This window comes from Perna viridis, chromosome 11 (genome assembly GCF_037379345.1).
Source record: "Perna viridis isolate PV_CMFRI_1.1 ecotype Kerala chromosome 11, ASM3737934v1, whole genome shotgun sequence".
NCBI lineage: Eukaryota > Metazoa > Mollusca > Bivalvia > Mytilida > Mytilidae > Perna > Perna viridis.
This window is the reverse complement of record NC_142455.1, coordinates 9660825-9678693: the sequence shown is the minus strand read 5'-3', so window position 1 is coordinate 9678693 and position 17869 is coordinate 9660825. Positions and strand designations below refer to the sequence as shown.

The 17869-nt window shown below is 31.8% G+C and overlaps 1 protein-coding gene across 2 annotated transcripts; it reads left to right on the top strand.

Annotated features, from left to right (window-relative positions):
- The first annotated feature begins 535 nt into the window (after positions 1-535).
- LOC148602912 (uncharacterized) lies at positions 536-15614 on the top strand. 2 transcript variants are annotated; one of them, XM_088551997.1, is made up of 6 exons: positions 536-1198; positions 1850-1961; positions 4738-4863; positions 5710-5847; positions 7948-8056; positions 11651-15614. In XM_088551997.1, exons 1-6 carry the CDS (start codon positions 749-751, stop codon positions 12621-12623), a joined length of 1908 nt encoding a protein of 635 aa, XP_088408123.1. In that variant the 5' UTR covers positions 536-748; the 3' UTR covers positions 12624-15614. The 2 variants fall into 2 exon arrangements, with proteins under 2 accessions (XP_088408123.1, XP_088408122.1); XM_088551996.1 differs by having other exon boundaries at positions 537-1198; positions 4735-4863.
- Positions 15615-17869: the final 2255 nt, after the last annotated feature.

The window sequence follows — 17869 nt, the reverse complement described above, 5'->3', positions numbered from 1 at the left end:
TAGGTACAGAGGTAAGGCGAGAACTCAGTGGTCGACTTCCTATACTAAGGCCACAGGACGTGCCGCTGAATTAGGTACCATTTTTCCAGCTTGCAAATATGTGATAAGGTGTGGAAAAACAAACATAATTTTATTATAAATCAATAAAGTTTGCATTACAAATTCTATGGCTAGACAAAAACACCCTTGTTCCATCATGTGTTGTTTGTAGAATAAATGCGTGTTATTGCTATTAAAGTTATTGTACAGTCATGTACGTATACACATGTCCTAGTGTGTCATATTAGTCAAGGGAATACAGTATACAATCCTTATACTGGAGTAAGTATTTTATCTGTCAAAACAGGTGTATTTGGGCCTCCCTTTTCAAGTACAAAACATGAATAAGGTGAGAATTATCAGCAATATGTTTATATACGTGTTTTTCGCAGTAGGGTATTGTTGTACCTTTGGGATTTCAAGATAGCTCTGAAGGTAGCAATTCTCTTAAATTTATCTGTCTTATACAACTAATGGGGGTTTTAACGTCCTTGACTACACTGTCGGGTCTTGCACGGATGACATCTTGTTGTCTTGTGTGGATTCATCCACTTCCTGGAGAACTGCAGGTCAGAAACGTATATTTAACGGCTCTGCATAAAATCCCTACCTATAATTTGGTTTTAGTCTTATCGACCTGTTCCAGATTTTATAATATACCAAAAACCAGGGTAGGTAACCGAAGCCACTACAAAGTGAAAGTAGAAAAATGAGTTCTGACGATATCAAAACAATTATTAAACGATTCTACGTTTTGCTAAGAAGAAATATCGATCCATCGGAAATAACGACCGAAATTGATGGGCTGACACCATTTGATGTTCAACAAATAACTGCTGTGACAAAAAATGAAGGGAAAATACTTGGAAATGACAAACTGCTGGATGCCCTGCAACGCCGTTCAACACGAACTTTTGTATCATTTTTGTGTTTGGTTGAACAAAGTTACGCAGATATTGGTGAGAAAATGATTGACTATATGAAAAACTATCATTCTCGAATTTATGATAGCTTTGAACAATATAAATCATCCTACCATGAGAGGCCCCAAGCAGCAGTAAGACCACTTATAGGTGTACTGGAGCCAGGCCATAATCCTCCATTGGCGTATGAAAGGCACACTATTCATGAACGAACTGAAGTAACACAAAGAGCACAGGTTTGTTATATCTGTATCTATATATTGGTGATTTCAACTTCTGTCTATCAACTGCAGCATTTTATTTTTACTGAACATTCCAAACTTTACAGTATATATATGGCATGTACAGGTATAGTGTGTTAACCTAGCTCCTGTGGTCAAAATATTTAGCCTCTGATAAAAATTGAAAACAACTATTGATAGACATGTTTCGTTTCTATTATACATGTAGTCTTAATATTCTTCTACTAAATTTCGAAAAAATTATTATGATTGTAAATGCTTATCTACTTAAGGAATGGATGAAGTACAAGGATCTTTGGCTGCCATTTGTGTTTATGTATTTGTTTAATGGTTAAATTAACCTAGTTCTGGTGTAAAGATGAAATTCACGGTGATGCATACTTTAAATTATCATCTGACTTCGGTGAGGAATGCATCCTACATAGCAAACCATTAATCAGTTCTGTGTATATTATTGTACATGTTGGTTGAAGATCAATGTTAAACTACAAAAACTAATTTTGAAAAGTGAAAAAAAAAAAAAACAAAAAAAAAAACATCTGAAATTGAGAGAAACGGTGTGTGTCCAAAATATGAAAAGGTCAAACTGAAAGCAACCCGTAGGAATAAAATGTTTCTTCCTAACATTAATTTTTTTTCTTGCAGCAAGCAACAATAATGAGAGAACAAGAATCAAGAGATACCTACTCCAGAGCTGGGATCACTGTGCAATCAGTTCAAAGGACTACAGAAACAAGACAAGTTGACTATACTGAAGGTAAGGCCAGAGAAATAACTTGTCTGTTTAAGGTTACCCTACCTTCCCTATTTTTTTGCCTACTCCAACACATTTCGTTGGTATTTTTTGGATGAAATGCCACTGAACTATCATTTTTTTTCTTAGTTGAGCATTGTTAAAGTCAAGAATCCTTCCCATAAGTGTCTATATAAAGTCATTAGATTTAAAAAAGTAAAATGACTTTACTTGCTAACCTACCCTATTTTTCATCCAATATAACCACATATGTTTTTCTTAGCCTCACTCAAATTAGAAATTAGTCACAGGCAGATAATGGGTGTGTGTGTGTGTATTGGGGGGAGGGGGGTTGGGGGTGGTAGGAAATCATGTTGGTAACTTTATACAAAATATTGGCAAAATTCCTGGCCATTCCTTTTTTCTGAAACTTCTCTGAACCCCTTACTCCATTTGTAGGAATTTCTAGATCATCCAGTGGGAACAGTTATAATCTGATACAGGACACTGAGGTGATGATTTATTTTTTATCACATGTGGATTAGGTCAGGACAAAAGTAACTTGTGTTTACACTTACATGCTCTAAAAAACTAGGGTCAGTAGGTAGGCAAAACTTTTTTATATGTTCAAAATATTTTGACTGGTTTGTGTTGAAGACACATTCAGGGTTTAATAGTGTTTGTTAATAAATTTCGAAAACACTATAGGGTAGTCACAAAACATTAGGGTTGGTAGGGTTATCGGACGCATAGGTATTTTTTGTCTGGTGGGGGATGTTGTTGGGTGTTGGTGTGTCTTTTCATACTAACTGCATGTATTTTACAATCCATCTTGGTATGGCTCTATTGTTGTTTTTGTTGTTCAAGTTGCCTGTAATATAAGCACCTGTTTTTTTCATGCAAAATCTTGTGTTTTATTAATGTATCAAATAACACTCCGAATCATGCAAAATGTGATTCATGGTTGGAAAGCCTACACATTTTTAATTTTTAAATTTTGTTTAAAATGTTATAATAAACAGAAATTAGCATGTGGCTTTTCATATAAATCTTGTTCATATGAGATATAAATTATATAGAATATACAGTAGAATTCAAAATTAAGGGAGATACATGTAACTCTGTAAATGACACTAAAATACAATAGAAACTGTTGGATTTTCAATGTAGATTATCTCGTAAGAGCAGGTAGATTGGAATGAATAATTATACATTTCATCATATAGACCTATTAAGCAACTTAATAACAAAAATAAAAATGTGTAGCCTTTTTTTAGGTGTATCACATTTTGCAGACTTTGCATGATTCTTACAAAGACTACTTCTTCAGTGATGGGTCACAAAACTTGTTCAGGGTTTCAAATTTACTTTCAAGGGGGAAAGGTCCTGGACGATCTTGCATTATAAATGAAGTACCCACCAAAAGAATGTGAGAAGTTCTAAATAAATTTCAACATTCTAAGTAGATGTAAATGAAATTTCAATTGTCCTGCATCAGATATTGAGTGTCTTGGACCTGGGACCAGTGCTAATTTTAACCACTGCTTGCAGTTACAGTTTTATTGCATTATTTAAGGGTTTACTGAAAATACAAAAATGTATCAACAGCCCTTCAATCTGATATTCACTTTGGAAATTGAAGGGATAACTTAAAGCATGAGTTAAATTGGTTGTAATGTGCATGAAAATTCAGCCTAGTGGTGTAGTGCTCAAATAATTTCCTGTTGAAGTGTCAGTCTCTGTAAGAAAGGTAGTGGGTGAAACTTGAAATGAAATAGCCCACCACTTATATGGTTTAGTTTGACTTATTGTACCATAAGGATCAAGGAATAAAACCAAAATAAATTTGTAACATTTTGGTTAAATGAACTATTATTTCTTTGAAATGCACTTTCAAGTAAACATTCCAGGGTTAGACAACTCTGTCAAAAAACTTAATATTTTAACATTATAATGAAAATTTTTTCAATGTTGCAAGTGATGAAGAGATCCAATAGTTGTCATATCAAATTAAGAACACTTCCTTGAGAGAGAGAGTATATTGTGATTGGTTTTTACATTTTTTTTAACTGGTCTAGAGCTGGCATGTCAGTTATCTGTTTGTAGTCCTTAGTTTGTACATTTGTGTATTTTATATTCAATTTCTTTATTCCCATTGTAACTAATACCTTTTTGAACTGATTTTTACGTGTGTTTAATTATGTAATATCTTTTCCACAGTGGCCAGATTTTCTAGGGGGAGGGTTGTGATCACACCAAAATACTTTCACCCCGCCACATTTTTTGTGCCTGTCCCAAGTCAGGAATTTCTGGCCTCTGTATGTCTTGTTTCGTTTTCACCTTTAATTTATTTTTATGTTACAGTACTTGAGTATATTGGCAACCCTTTCACTGTACCTGTGTATAATGATGTTTTGGGGCCAGCTGCGGCCTGCCCTGTGGTATTAGGATTTCCTCTTCATTTATTGAAGACCAATGGGTGGTCTCAGGCTGACATTTTTATACCAGTTTTGTTGTTGTCTCTTTGTCATGTACACCATACTTATTCTCATTATGTTTTAACATGCAAATTTCATGATTTTCTTTTTCTGCCCAATACTTATACTTAATGTTTTTTTTTTAATTTTAGGCATTGTTTTGGGATCTGTGTCCTATAATCACAATTCTTTTAGTTTCACTATAAAAAAACCTAATAAAGTTAACTTATTTTGTTAAATAAAAAGGAATTATGGCTACATGCCATAACACACTTGCATTATAACTTGCTGTTCTAATGAAGTAATATCATATATTGTAGCAGAAATACCATTAGATGAAGTGCCTAATGCTTTGTTTGAAAAGTGGGCATTGAAGTTGAATGAAGACAATGCTTGGCAGAAACTTGGTAGTGTTTTTGGATTGAAAAGGAAAGAGGTTAAAGAGATAAGTATGTAAACTGTGATCAGTTGTTTTCCCCTCAGCTTATCTCCGTTTAGAATCCAAAGGTCTCACTAACCACTTCTAACGTTTCCATTACTTTACATGTTAAAAAAGTAATTTTCAAAGTCTCCCAGTGAATTCCCAGGACAAATGATATCTTAAAGATGTATACTGTTGTGAAGCTTAGAAAATAAGGCTTCCAAAATCATTATGCTAATGGTACGATGATTGTAGAAATTCTTCACAAAATTTACTTGAATAAATAATACTGAAAATCCACATTTTTACCTGTTCTGCTAACTGACAGCAAATTACTCACACATGTAAATAATATTCACACACTTTTGTAGTTAATTACATATATGATTTTAAAGTACACATTCTCAGCTTTATTTTGACCACTTTTAATCATAATACACACAAATAATGCACTTACAATGCATATGTCTAGGTTCAGTGTGTTTTTGGTACTGCATAGGGGGGTGGCCATTTGACCTGGAAGTGGTTAGTGAGACTAAACATGTTCCCAGATTATCTCCCTTTAGTATCCAAAATTTTCCATCTTTACTAAAAGCATGAGCATATCCCATTGTACAGTTGTTTTTGACAAATTTTAAAGATAGAAATAGTGGGTAGAGTTAGGTAATTTTCTTGTACTTGTTTATACTACATACAGATGTATTTCAACTTTTATTATCTTCAAAACTTAGCTTTTGATGAATCTTCAAAACACGTCTACATTATGCTTTTCAATCAAAATTATTTTGTGCAAAATATTTGTATAATTTATCATCTATTATTTTATTTTTTCATGATTTCTAAGATGGAACTGTATTTAAATTATTTATTTCAGAAACTAAGGAGAACCCTGGAGAGGAGATTTTAGATCGGATGAGCTCAGAAAACGAGCCATATACTGTTAAAGGTCTAATGCATCTTCTAGAATGTGCCGAACTGAAAGATGTCCTTCAAACAGTTAGGGGTAGTCTAGGTAATTTAAATCGTTTTTGTATTGGGTGAGTTAAAAAAGCGTGTTTGTGACATCACAATAAAATGTCTTATGTCTTTTTAATACAAAGGAATTTTGGCAAGCAGAGCATTCTGAATTAGTGTACTAATTACAAAATTTATTTTAAAGTGAGAAAAGAAGTAAACACAGCTAGAAATAGCAAGACTAGGAAATCTTTAAGACACCCAAAGGTAAGATTTCAAATTATCTAACTTAGTAAAACCTTGTTAGAGAACTTGATATCTTATCTTGGGGAGTCCGAGATTTCCCCCTCATGCATTTTCAGCAGTGTTAGATTTTTAGTGTCATCATAGACATACTATATACATGTAGTGGGAAATTTTTGCTGGGTTTAAAATTTTGCTATATTGATGAGGTATTAGAAATCATGAAAATAAAAGCTTATCAAATTTAAGTCCAGTTATTTTACAACTGATTTTTTATTCTTTTGAATCTAAAAACACCAAAAATAAAAGACGGCGAAAATTATTCACATAGCAAGTCATGAAATTTGGCATCTGCAAAAATTACCTTCTATAGGGTATTGTTTTTGCCTTGTTCATCTGTCTGTCTGTCCACCACACTTTTGTGACCAAAACTCTTTGGAAACTTTCTCTACCAAATTTCATGAATTTTTGTAGGTAGCTAGGATGTAATATGTACTTGTGCATATTAGCAGGAATTTTTGATGCATTGAATTTTTTGGCTGTTATTTCCTTTGAACTTTGGCCAGGGTTGAGACATACATGTACATTTTTGTACGCAAAAACAACCTTTAATCCTAAGGGTAATATTAAGAACCTACTTTTTCTGGAAGTGTAAGGCAGTAACATTTCAGATATCCAACAGTTAGGCTTCTATTTTTGTAATGAGGCTCAGCCCAGTAAGAGAACATTGAAATCTTACCTAAAAGAATTCTAGGTAATCATGATCTGGTATTTCCATGTGGTGTTTAGGTCTTTTCAAAATTAAATTTTTGAGAAGTATGCCAATTCAGAACACCTAGTTGCAGCTATTCTTTTGGATGACCAAGATATCTTGAAACATTTATTTATTCAATCTTTGGTTGATTCCATGCTTTGTGACGATTGTGCAGCTCGCTTCAAGCAACACTGTTTCAGTCTTACTGACTTTTCTACAGGTTGTATAAATTCAAATTCCTAACACAGTGTCAAATGTAAAGATAAATGAAAATAATAATGATTGAATGAAATCCATGACAGGAATCCACAAAATCAGAAAAATCAAAAACAATGAATATTGATATCTACAATTAAGTAGCTGTCTTTGTAAGAATCATGCAAAATCTGAAACATGTGCTATACCCCAAAAAGGCTACACATTTTTATTTTTGTTATTGAGTGGTTTTACAGGTCTATATGATGAAATGTATAATTATTCATTCCAATCTGTCTGCTCTTAGAAGATATTCCACATTAAAAATCCAACAGTTTCTATTGTATTTTAGTGTCACTTACAGAGTTATCTCCCTTAATTTTGAATTCTACAGTGCATTCTATAGAATTTTTATCTCCTAAGAACACAGGTCATATGAAAAACTGAATGTTAATTTCTGTTTACTCTGGCCATTCAAACAAAATATCAAAAATAAAAATATGTAGGCTTTTCACCCTTGAATCACATTTTGCATGATTCTTAGCTGGAGTGCTACTTAAATGTTCTTTAGCAGTATGAGTAGTATTATCTTTCATTTAATCCTCAAATTATACAAACACATTTTATGGCATCATGAACCGAAATTCACCTACTCTGCAATTTCTTGAATATCTAATTGCATATGGAACATGACATGAATTCAACTTCAGTAACAAAATAACTAAGTTTTGATAACGAAAACTTTGTTCCTGTGGCTTGCAAACTTATTTTTATTTATAATTATGGTGTAATGTTAGATTTTAATTCATTACATTGCATTTTACATGTTGGTTTTGGAAAATTTTAAGTTAATGCTGCAAACAATGTTTGTATTGATGTATCTCATAGGTGATCTTCAAAGAACTCTTTTCCCTGAACATTACCTTTGAATTTACTGTAATGATTTAATCTGTTCTTTTTATGTAGCTAAAGTGGGACCGGAAATGTCACCTGATAAGAACACTACTGAAACCCAAACAAGCCAGGAAACCAACCAATTGGACAGGTCTCCGAGTCAGGCAGTTGTACATACCAGGTAGGGATAATCTAGTAGCTGTCCATCTTAAAGTCATACAGTGAATGATTTATGAGTTTAAATTTCACATATTTTTGAATTCTTCAAAGTATGGAAATTTAACAATATTTATGTACAGTGGAACCTGTCTAAACACAAGCTTGTATAAACTGGAAACCTGTGTAAACCAGACATCCATATCAGTTCAGGATGTTTGGACCTTGTGTTTACTGAACAGTCCTGCTTCAATGGAACAAAAGTTTAAGTAGCAGTCTTTGTAAGAATCATGCAAAATCTGAAAAATGTGATACACCCCAAAAAGGCTTCATATTTTTATTTTTGTAATTAAGTTGTTTTATGGTTCTTTACTATGAAATGTGTACTTATTCATTCAAATCTACCTGCTCTTAGGAGACAATCAACAATGAAAATCCAGTAGATTCTGTTGTATTTGAGTGTCATTTACAGAGTTATCTCCCTTAATTTTGAATTCTACAGTGCATTCTATACAATTTTTATCTCCTATGAAGACGGGTTATACAAAAATACCAAATGTTAATTTCTGTTTACTAAAGCATTTTAAACAAAATATCAAAAATAAAAATATGTAGGCTTTCCAAGCATGAATCACATTTTGCATGATTCTTAGCTGGAGTGCTACTTAAGACCAAAAGTGGTTCCGTTTAGACAGGTCTCACTGTTTTAGTGGCTGGAAAAATTTCTTTGAAGGGGAAATAACTCTGATTTAACCAACACATTCTATTATATCTGTTACTAGAAGGCTTCTTATATGATTAGTAAACGTAATAACAAAATTACTGAACTCATAATATTTTATCCCCTGTCAACGTCCTTTGTGAGTGAGGGTATCCCTAGCAGTACAAGCTCAACTTCATGTTATATTTGCTACAATAATTCATTGTAAATTTCGTAAATAATTTCAAGATAATTTTCATTTAAAATTAGAATTTGATATTTTTCACTGATTCATACCATTGTTAATTAAAGCCATCTCTAGTCCACTGTTATAGTCCACATCTTTCATTATTATTTTACATCTTATGAAGTCCATTTATATCAATTTAAATATGTTTTAATTTGTGTAAACTGAATACTGTATATGTGAAATTTGTTTGTCAATTTTTTTCTGCTGTTTCAGTGATCAATGTACTTTTACACAGTTGTCAATTCATATTTTTTCTTCAAGTAATAGTATAATAGTAAACTGGTCTTAAAAAAATATTCATGACAGTTTTATTTTCACATTACAGCTGTTACTGCAAAAACAAAACTGCAGCGAAAATTTCATGGTTTACAGTACCTGCTTTAGCTGATCAAAAGCTTAAGTCCAATAGGAGTTACAAAAATCTTCTCTGAAACCCTAGATCTGATTTAGATTATGTTAATGCCCCTGCTCAGAAGGAGGGCATATACTGTTTTTCCTTAATACCATAAGTCAGTGTGCCCATCCATCACTAATTTTATTTGCAACTACTTGTAACAATCATTTGATATAAAGACACAAGCTTTGTATAGGTAAGCCTTATTGTGAGATTCAGTTTAAAAATTATGTGACATTAACTTCCTATTTGATGACTTCTCTATATTTTGACCATATACAAAAGTTCAGGACCAAGGAAAAATGTTTTATCAATGGGCATCGGCTTACAAAGTTCTTGCTTGATCAACTTGTCAAATATATGGTTCATTTTGTACTTCTGCAGCCCTTTTCACAAAAAATCGAAAGAGTAAAATTAGTCATAAGTTGTGACGTCACAATACTTAATTCTATTATGACATCATAACTTACGACTAATTTTACACTTACGATTTTTTGTGAAAAGGACCGCTGCTGTCTTTTTTTCACAAGAAATCATTAGTGTAAAATTAAACTTTAATTATGACATCATAATAGATTGAAGTATTGTGACGTCATATTTACTCTAATGATTTTTGTGAAAAAAGGCTGCTGTCTCCTTGCTATATATGCATGTATTACAGCTAATTGAAAAAGACCAGTTCCAATTTCATTAAGGTCATCATAATTGACAGCTATTCAAATTTAAAAGGCAGTGTCCAAAAAGATCACACAGGTGTTCTGTGGTAATTAAGTAGGAGACTTGGTATAATGTATGGCAGTGTTCTACCTACAGAGTTATTTATGCTCACTAGCCTACCCAAACTTGTTTTGAAATTAGAACGGGTCTATTTCAACTAGCTGTAACTGAAAAAAATAGTTTTATGAACAAGGTTAATTTTAATCACAACACTGTAAACTAAACCATTGACTGACAAAGATGCATAATTTTTGAAACTGAAGAAGGCCTATGGCTGAAACATTTTTTCAAAAGACTGAAAAAGGCAAATACTACAGAAATATTCCCTGAGGAATTTTAAGTGTAAGTGTTTGTAAGAATCAGGCAAAGTGGGAAAAATCAGAAACAAGCATGACAAAACCCCACCAATCTGACAATAAAATATCACTTAAGAAGGCTTTCTCTATTTGATCTCTGCATCATTGGATTTACTCAGAAATTTTTCAATAGAATCTTAGAAAAATTAGATTTTTGACAGGTTATCTGCCCTTGAAATGTTCATTTTCAGTGCTTTTCAATGAAATTGTAACTCAATGGTCCAGCATGATATGGAAAATTTTGTCCGTTTTTCTTGATTCTGATGGTGCATGTAGTCAAATTACACTATTAAAATGATGGTTTTTTTCATATCATGTTTCACCTACTGCCTGATTCTTATGGGTTCTGATGCTTAAAACAATTATGAATACAAGTGTAGTGCCTAATTAGCTTAGATACACATACTATGTAATAATGGTGTGGATTGTAAGATGGGAGTATCATGGTATATATCTGTATTTGCCCTTCAATAAACTCATCCATCCCGATGTCAGCCCATCTGTCCTTGTGTCCTGTCTCTACACGAAATCTCTTGAGGGATTGATATTTTCGCTGGTCTGTTAATATTTTGCTGAGTTATGGTATGAGTTATGGCCCTTGGACTTAACAAAATTCATGAAAAAACTCGTTTTCTACACTTATCTTATGCATGAAGTTGGCATTCCGTTCCCTTCTACAGGTTTTCTTCTGGTAGGGGACTAATGATTATCATGCATTACTCTCAGAATGCTTGTTGCTTTAAATCTTTCCTCTTCTTGAACTTTTGCTTTTTCTTAGTTTAACAGTTTATATACCCTGCTGCGCAAAGTGGTTAGGTATTATATGATACCCTCAAAGTTATGTGTCTGTCCATTTGTTTCCAGATGATAAATTGATGCAGATCAACTTTTTTAAAACTTTAGCAGGCAGTAGTTAGGTATCATAAAATGCAGGTTGATGTCAATTTGCACCAAAATCTAAAATGCAGTTTTCAAGTTCATTTCAAGTCATTTTTAACATTCTACCACCATCCATCTTTTTTGCCCTTAAGTGTCAAGGTATCACTTACAGTTCCATTAATGCCCTATTTTTCTCCCAGTGTTTTTGGGCTTGAAAAAGGGAATGAACACATAGTGTGCTTTAAGACAGCAACTTTGGTTTATATTAACAAATTAAAAATCAGCATGTATCTTTTTTTTTTATCTTAATATTATTTTTGCAGTATTCAAAATATCGGACCAGATGATATAGAGAATGGAAGGCCAAGAAGTCACTCCAATCCAAATGTACCAGAAAATATTTTACCTAGCCCTGAAAAGCCTTTGAATAGGTCTGACACATCATATGATAGCATTGTCAACAATGAAGAAGCTGCTGGTACCGAGGAAGTTATAGTTGGGGCTGAAAAGAGTTTAAACAAGACACTTATAAACAATTTGAATACTACAAAGATGAATTTTGATAAAGTAGGATCATTACACATTCATTTACAAACTAGCATTAGTGATGGTGAAGCCATATCTGAAGAGAAAATACAAAATGCCCCAAGCAAGTCTGATGGCTGTTTTAATAGAGAAACTTCTTCTGACAGTAATCTGTCTCCCACTATGCCTGGTGAAACAAACAACCAGAGACAAGACTATGAAACTAGAGTCCAAACAAACGATGACCATATGAGCAGACAAAACTCTCTATCTGGGAAAGTTCCTCCAGATTCATTACCTAGCCAACTAAAACATCAGTTTGGTAGATCCCTTCCACATGAAGATTCTCCAGAAAGGAGTTTTGGAGAATTAGAACAAAAACAGGGAGTGATAACACAACCAGAGGACTGTGGTGATACAAACTATGAAAAAAATCTACAACAGGAAGTTGAAGCTCTAGGAAGAGATTTACAAAACCAGGTCAACCTGGATAGCTATAGAGACATACAAAACAGTATACCAGGAACCAGTTTGCATGGAGCAGCATTGGGACCAGTTTGTGGGTCAGGTGGTACAGAAAGAATCAGTTCTGGACAAATCAGAATTCAAAGCCCGGAGAGTAGAAACACATCCCTGAGTCATGCAGAGAAAAATGTCGAACAAGAGTCTGAGGCGTTGCGTAGAGATTTAAACAACCAACCAAATCCCAACAGTTTTTTGGACATCCGTAATGAAAATGAAAGACCCAAAAGCAAAAAAGGAGAAAATTAGTTTTTAGATTCTCACTTTTATTATTTATTTTTTCTATGGATTCGATTTAGCTTTACTTTAGTCAAGCCTTTTTTATTTAAAAAAAAATTAGTTATCAATAAAGAATTTTTTATATGAAGAGAAACTTTTAACAGTTATTTAGATGTTGAATAAAACAGATCTGTAATTGCAGTGATTTATTCATCATTTTCAAAACCATAGAAAAACCATTTCCAATATCTAAGTTATTCAAATAACACTTGGAGGATTTTCCAATGGAAATTGTATATTGTAGACATTGCATGATTGCATCATCTTTTCATTGCTTAATAAATGTGAGAATCTGAAGCCCAATATTCTGCTTCTAGGAGAGTTATTATATAAAGTTCATACGTTTTCTGTTTTGTAAAAATGTAACTATTTTGTTTTTTTATTGATATGCAATCAAACTGCGATGAACACATTCTACATTATAATCACATATGCAAGTGTAGATCGTGGATTTAAGATAGATCATACCTATTATGCAGAGCATTTTTTCCTGTCATTTTGCTGCAAATCATGCATACATACATGTATGTATTTTTAATTAATTAGTAATGTTTCAAATGACATAAAGGTATGCTAAAAGAATTTTTGACACAAACTTGTATGGTTAAATTACAAGCATAAATTTAAAAGAGCCTCTTTCTATTCAAAGGTAGATAATTGACAGGAAAGTGTTCTATAGAAATAAAATTAGAATTTTAGGTTTTTTAAGATAACAAGAAAAAAGAGATTGGTGACCACCAATTTTCACTTTTAAATATAAAAAAATGAAAAAGAGATTGGTGACCACCAATTTTCTCTTTTAAATATAAAAGAATGTTAGTTGAATGTTCTTTATACAAATTTTAAAGAAAATTTTATATACCAGTTTTCTTAATGGATTTGCAAAATGGTGAAAATTCCCTGCAGAAATGATAAATATAAATATTTTTCTTCTAATTACCATCATCTACAGGTACTGAGATTACATACAAACATATGAATTTACACTATATACATAACATAATTAAACAAAGGAGCTAGCCAGGAGGCTCAATATATTTCTTTATTAAAACATCATCTACATCTAGGCTTGAATATCTTGAAAATCAAGTTCAGTGATCTATGTTTTTTATGTAAACATTTTACGGTATGTTCGTAGATAAAAACTGTGAAAATTTATGTACCAAAATATTAGGTATGATCTACTATAAGGGATGTTCGAGATGGCATGTGCTCCACAGGATACACGTATTCATTTTTAAATCACTTATGTTGCATACCATTGACTCAGTTGGAAGTTTTAAAGCCTGATAATTGATAATATTTATTGCTTTAAGATCAAACTTTGGGCATGTAATTTTTTCATACAGAAAAGTAAGATTTATGGTAATTGTATTACCTTGATAACTTCTGCAATTCAGTATTTGAAAAACTGAAAAACATATATTTGTTAATTTTTAATATTTTTGTTGTGTCTTCTGGATATGTGTACTCAAAATCATAGAAATATATGTTCATGCGTTGAATAAGTTATATGTTCACAAGAAAAATTGCACAAGATGTTTTTCAGGTTTTGAAAACACCTGAAAAACATGTTAATTATATGATTTTCATATGTTTAGGACCACCATGAAAACATATGAAAAACAAATGTTTCTGACCAACAAAGTAATTCATGAAATACAGTGATGTAGAAGGCATATGGTGTTTACAAGTTTTCAATAGGTAATCACATACGAAAATAGTATGGTTTTCATATGACTTTGCAAACGCATGATTTCATGTGTTTTTAAAGGCACAAAAACATATTTTTGCCATAATTATCCTAAACATATGTTTTTACATATGTTTTCTGATAGTTGAGAACATATGGTGCAATTTTTCCTGTGTATACTTTGAAATGCATGTATCCCACTCTTTTATCAGTATTAGTGTTACTGTATAACTTCATTTTTCATTTGACTGATCTGTGATATTTACCATTATAAAACCCTGCTTGAAAAGCATGAGGTATATAGTGAGCATTCTGTCTGGTCTTCCATATGTCCATTTGTCCATCTGTTCATATGCCCCGTAAAATACAACCTGCAACTCCTCTCAAACCTTTGAATAAAATTTGATGAATTGTCATAGATTCTTTATCACATGATATCACTGTTCACTTCTTATTTTATTTTTCTTTCTGAATAACATCCGAGATTTCCTGATGTAAAAAATATGGACAATGTCATTGAATGGATCAGGGGAGGGGGCATCTTCCAAATTACACTCCTCTAAAATATTGCATGGAATTCCACGAAACTTCCAAGCATTCTTTATCACACAATGCCATTGTACATCCCTTAGTTTGTTTTTCCATTTGAATGACATTGAATTTTCTATATGGTTTTATTTTTTATTGTATAACAATATAATTTCCCCATAGAAAGCAATGCTACATCAGCATGCAATAATGCAATAAATTTCCATATCGCACTAGTGTAAATATAGTTAAAAATTGTGACGTTATTGGTGACAAAAGTTAATTTTAAACAAGATTTAACTATATTACTATACAATAAAAGGGTTATTGCATGCATATTTTGGGAATATTATCCCTCGTAGAAAGTATATTGCACTCGTAAACTCGTGCAATATAAATTCCTACCCGGGATAATATTCCCCAGTATTCATGCAGTAACCTTATATTCTTAATGTCACATGGCTTTATTGTTACTTGAAGTTGTATAGATACAAATTTATATTTGTTATTCTACATTTATTTATTGATATTAAATATTATGAATGTCAGTAGGATGGGAATAGTTGTGTGCATTATGAATATTATGTATATTATGTATATTGTTTTATATATTTTTATTTGCTTTGATGCTTTATGTTAATTATTATGTATTGTTTAATTATCATTTGTTTTGCTGTTATATATGAGCAGGAATCAACATGAAACTATGAATTAATTAATAAAATATCCATGTGAATTAATTTTCCTTTGTCGATGCTTGATGTGAAGTCGGTCATTCTGCCATAAAATCTTCAGCCGTTCCAAATATATAAACATAAAATGTATAAAAAAAGTATTTAAACCTGGAAGCTTGGCAAAAATTAAAGAAAATTATATCATCTAAGCAATTGGAAGGAAGCTTAATAAAATTGTTTAGTGTGTGACGAGGATGTCCACTCCCGTATCATCTTAATTGTGCTGGACTTGAAAGTCCATCAAAATTAATTTATTGGATGTGCCGGAAATGCAATCAAAAATAACTTTATTTATGAACAGAACACTTTCTGTGTGTCCATGACGTTATTGTCAATAAATTAGTCCTTTGCTTACACGGTAATAAATTATTTTTAAGTAACAATGATAATTGTTCTTTTTGTTACTTTTTCAGGTAAATCCGAGTAACCGTAGCCAGTTCGTTTCTTTAATCAATATTGACGCTTCTGTTACTTTGTGCATTTAACTGATCGATTATCTTTTTGAAAACTGATAGTCAAATTGTCATTTATATAAAATGTGTTAGAAAATCGTGTTTTTCAATGATTTATTATCACAAGTATATATCTCTCTTAAACAAGTGGTAAGCTTGCTTGTTTGTGCCTTAAAGAGGATCAAAACATAGAAGCTCCATCTTCTTTAAAGTTGTTATCTCCTCTATTCTGATTGGACCAAAAATATAAATACATAGTAAAGTAAGTCACTTCCGCGATTAAATCGAGTGGTCATTACCTAGGGGAGCCAATATCATTAGTGATGTTCTATTCACTAATTTGCATCTCATTAATTATCAAAAATAATATTATAAACAAAAAATAACTTTAGGATAATGATCCCTGTTTTGAAGACTTAATTTCTCGATCATTTTATGCCCAAATTGTGGTTCTGTAAAATGTGTTGCTAGTATTTGGGTGAAATAATTCATATTTTCTGTTGAACAATAAATTAGTTGTGATATTTGTTTATAATCTACCATTTTCTATTTCATTGTTTTTTTTTAATATTTTATATAATGTCATCACTGAATATTTATCTGTTGTTTCCAGAGATTATAAGAGTTTTATTTGTAGTTTAGGGAACCAAAAGAATTTTTCAATTATTTAAAAAAAAAGTTATGATGATTTAAAGTTAACAATTTGTAAATGATTTGTTTTGCCTACCAAAACAGAATCACAGGTTAATGATGACGTCACCAAGAACTCTCCTATGTTTTCTCAATCAATATAACAGAGTCAAATACAAAGTATTGTTTGGGTAAAATATGACTGTATAATGTCGACGTCTCTATCTTTAGTGTCATCGTCGTCCGTAAATGTATGAATTTTTTTCAATAAATTGAGAATTAGTTGTATATTTATAAATCCGCCCGTTAAGGAGTTGGGTACCAATGGAAAACCTAAAGCAAACATTACAATAACTATGTAACTGAGTATACGTAAATGGTCCTCAACTACACAGTTCAATACCAAAAAGGCCTGACGTAAGATTGATAAATTAACCGTTTATAAATGAGGTGGTTAAACGAATCAACCTGGATTTTTTTTTTGGATTATGGACAATAGCTTGACTAACGTGTACGAATCTTGTATTCACTAATTTGCATATCATTGAATATCAAAAAACTGAATTAACATTTGACAATATCACGATAAGAATTCCAATTTTTGAACACAATGGATTTTTTTTGCCAACCAAAACCAAATCATAGGTAAGTGATGACATCATAAAGAACTCTCCTATTGATTTTTTTGATTAATGGTCCAAACGCAATCTTCATGAAATTATACCACAAGGTGTCATATCATCATGGGCTGTTAAAATAATATCTATTACACGGAACATTTTTTTCCGTCATCATTTTCAGTTAACTACTTGTGTTTATTTAAAAAAACATGATGTAGAAAATATGTTCAAAATATTTTAAAGAATTTTGTCCTAAAAAACTTGAAATGTAAAATTACAAATATGAAAAGAAAAGTCTCAGGGGGAAAATTTACAGAAAAATTATTTCAAAGGCGAGATAATTGGCGGAAAAATGTTCTGATGAAATGTAATGGGAGTTCTATTTTATTCAATATTACAAGAAAAAGATTTCGGCGACCCCAATTATCTTTTTTATATAAATTTATAAGAAATATTATCAACCTGTTTTTTAATTCAAGCGAAGAAGGGAAAATTCCTGACAGAATCCATTTGAAATGTTGTAAATATAGCACTTTTTAAGATCCAATTATATCGAAAT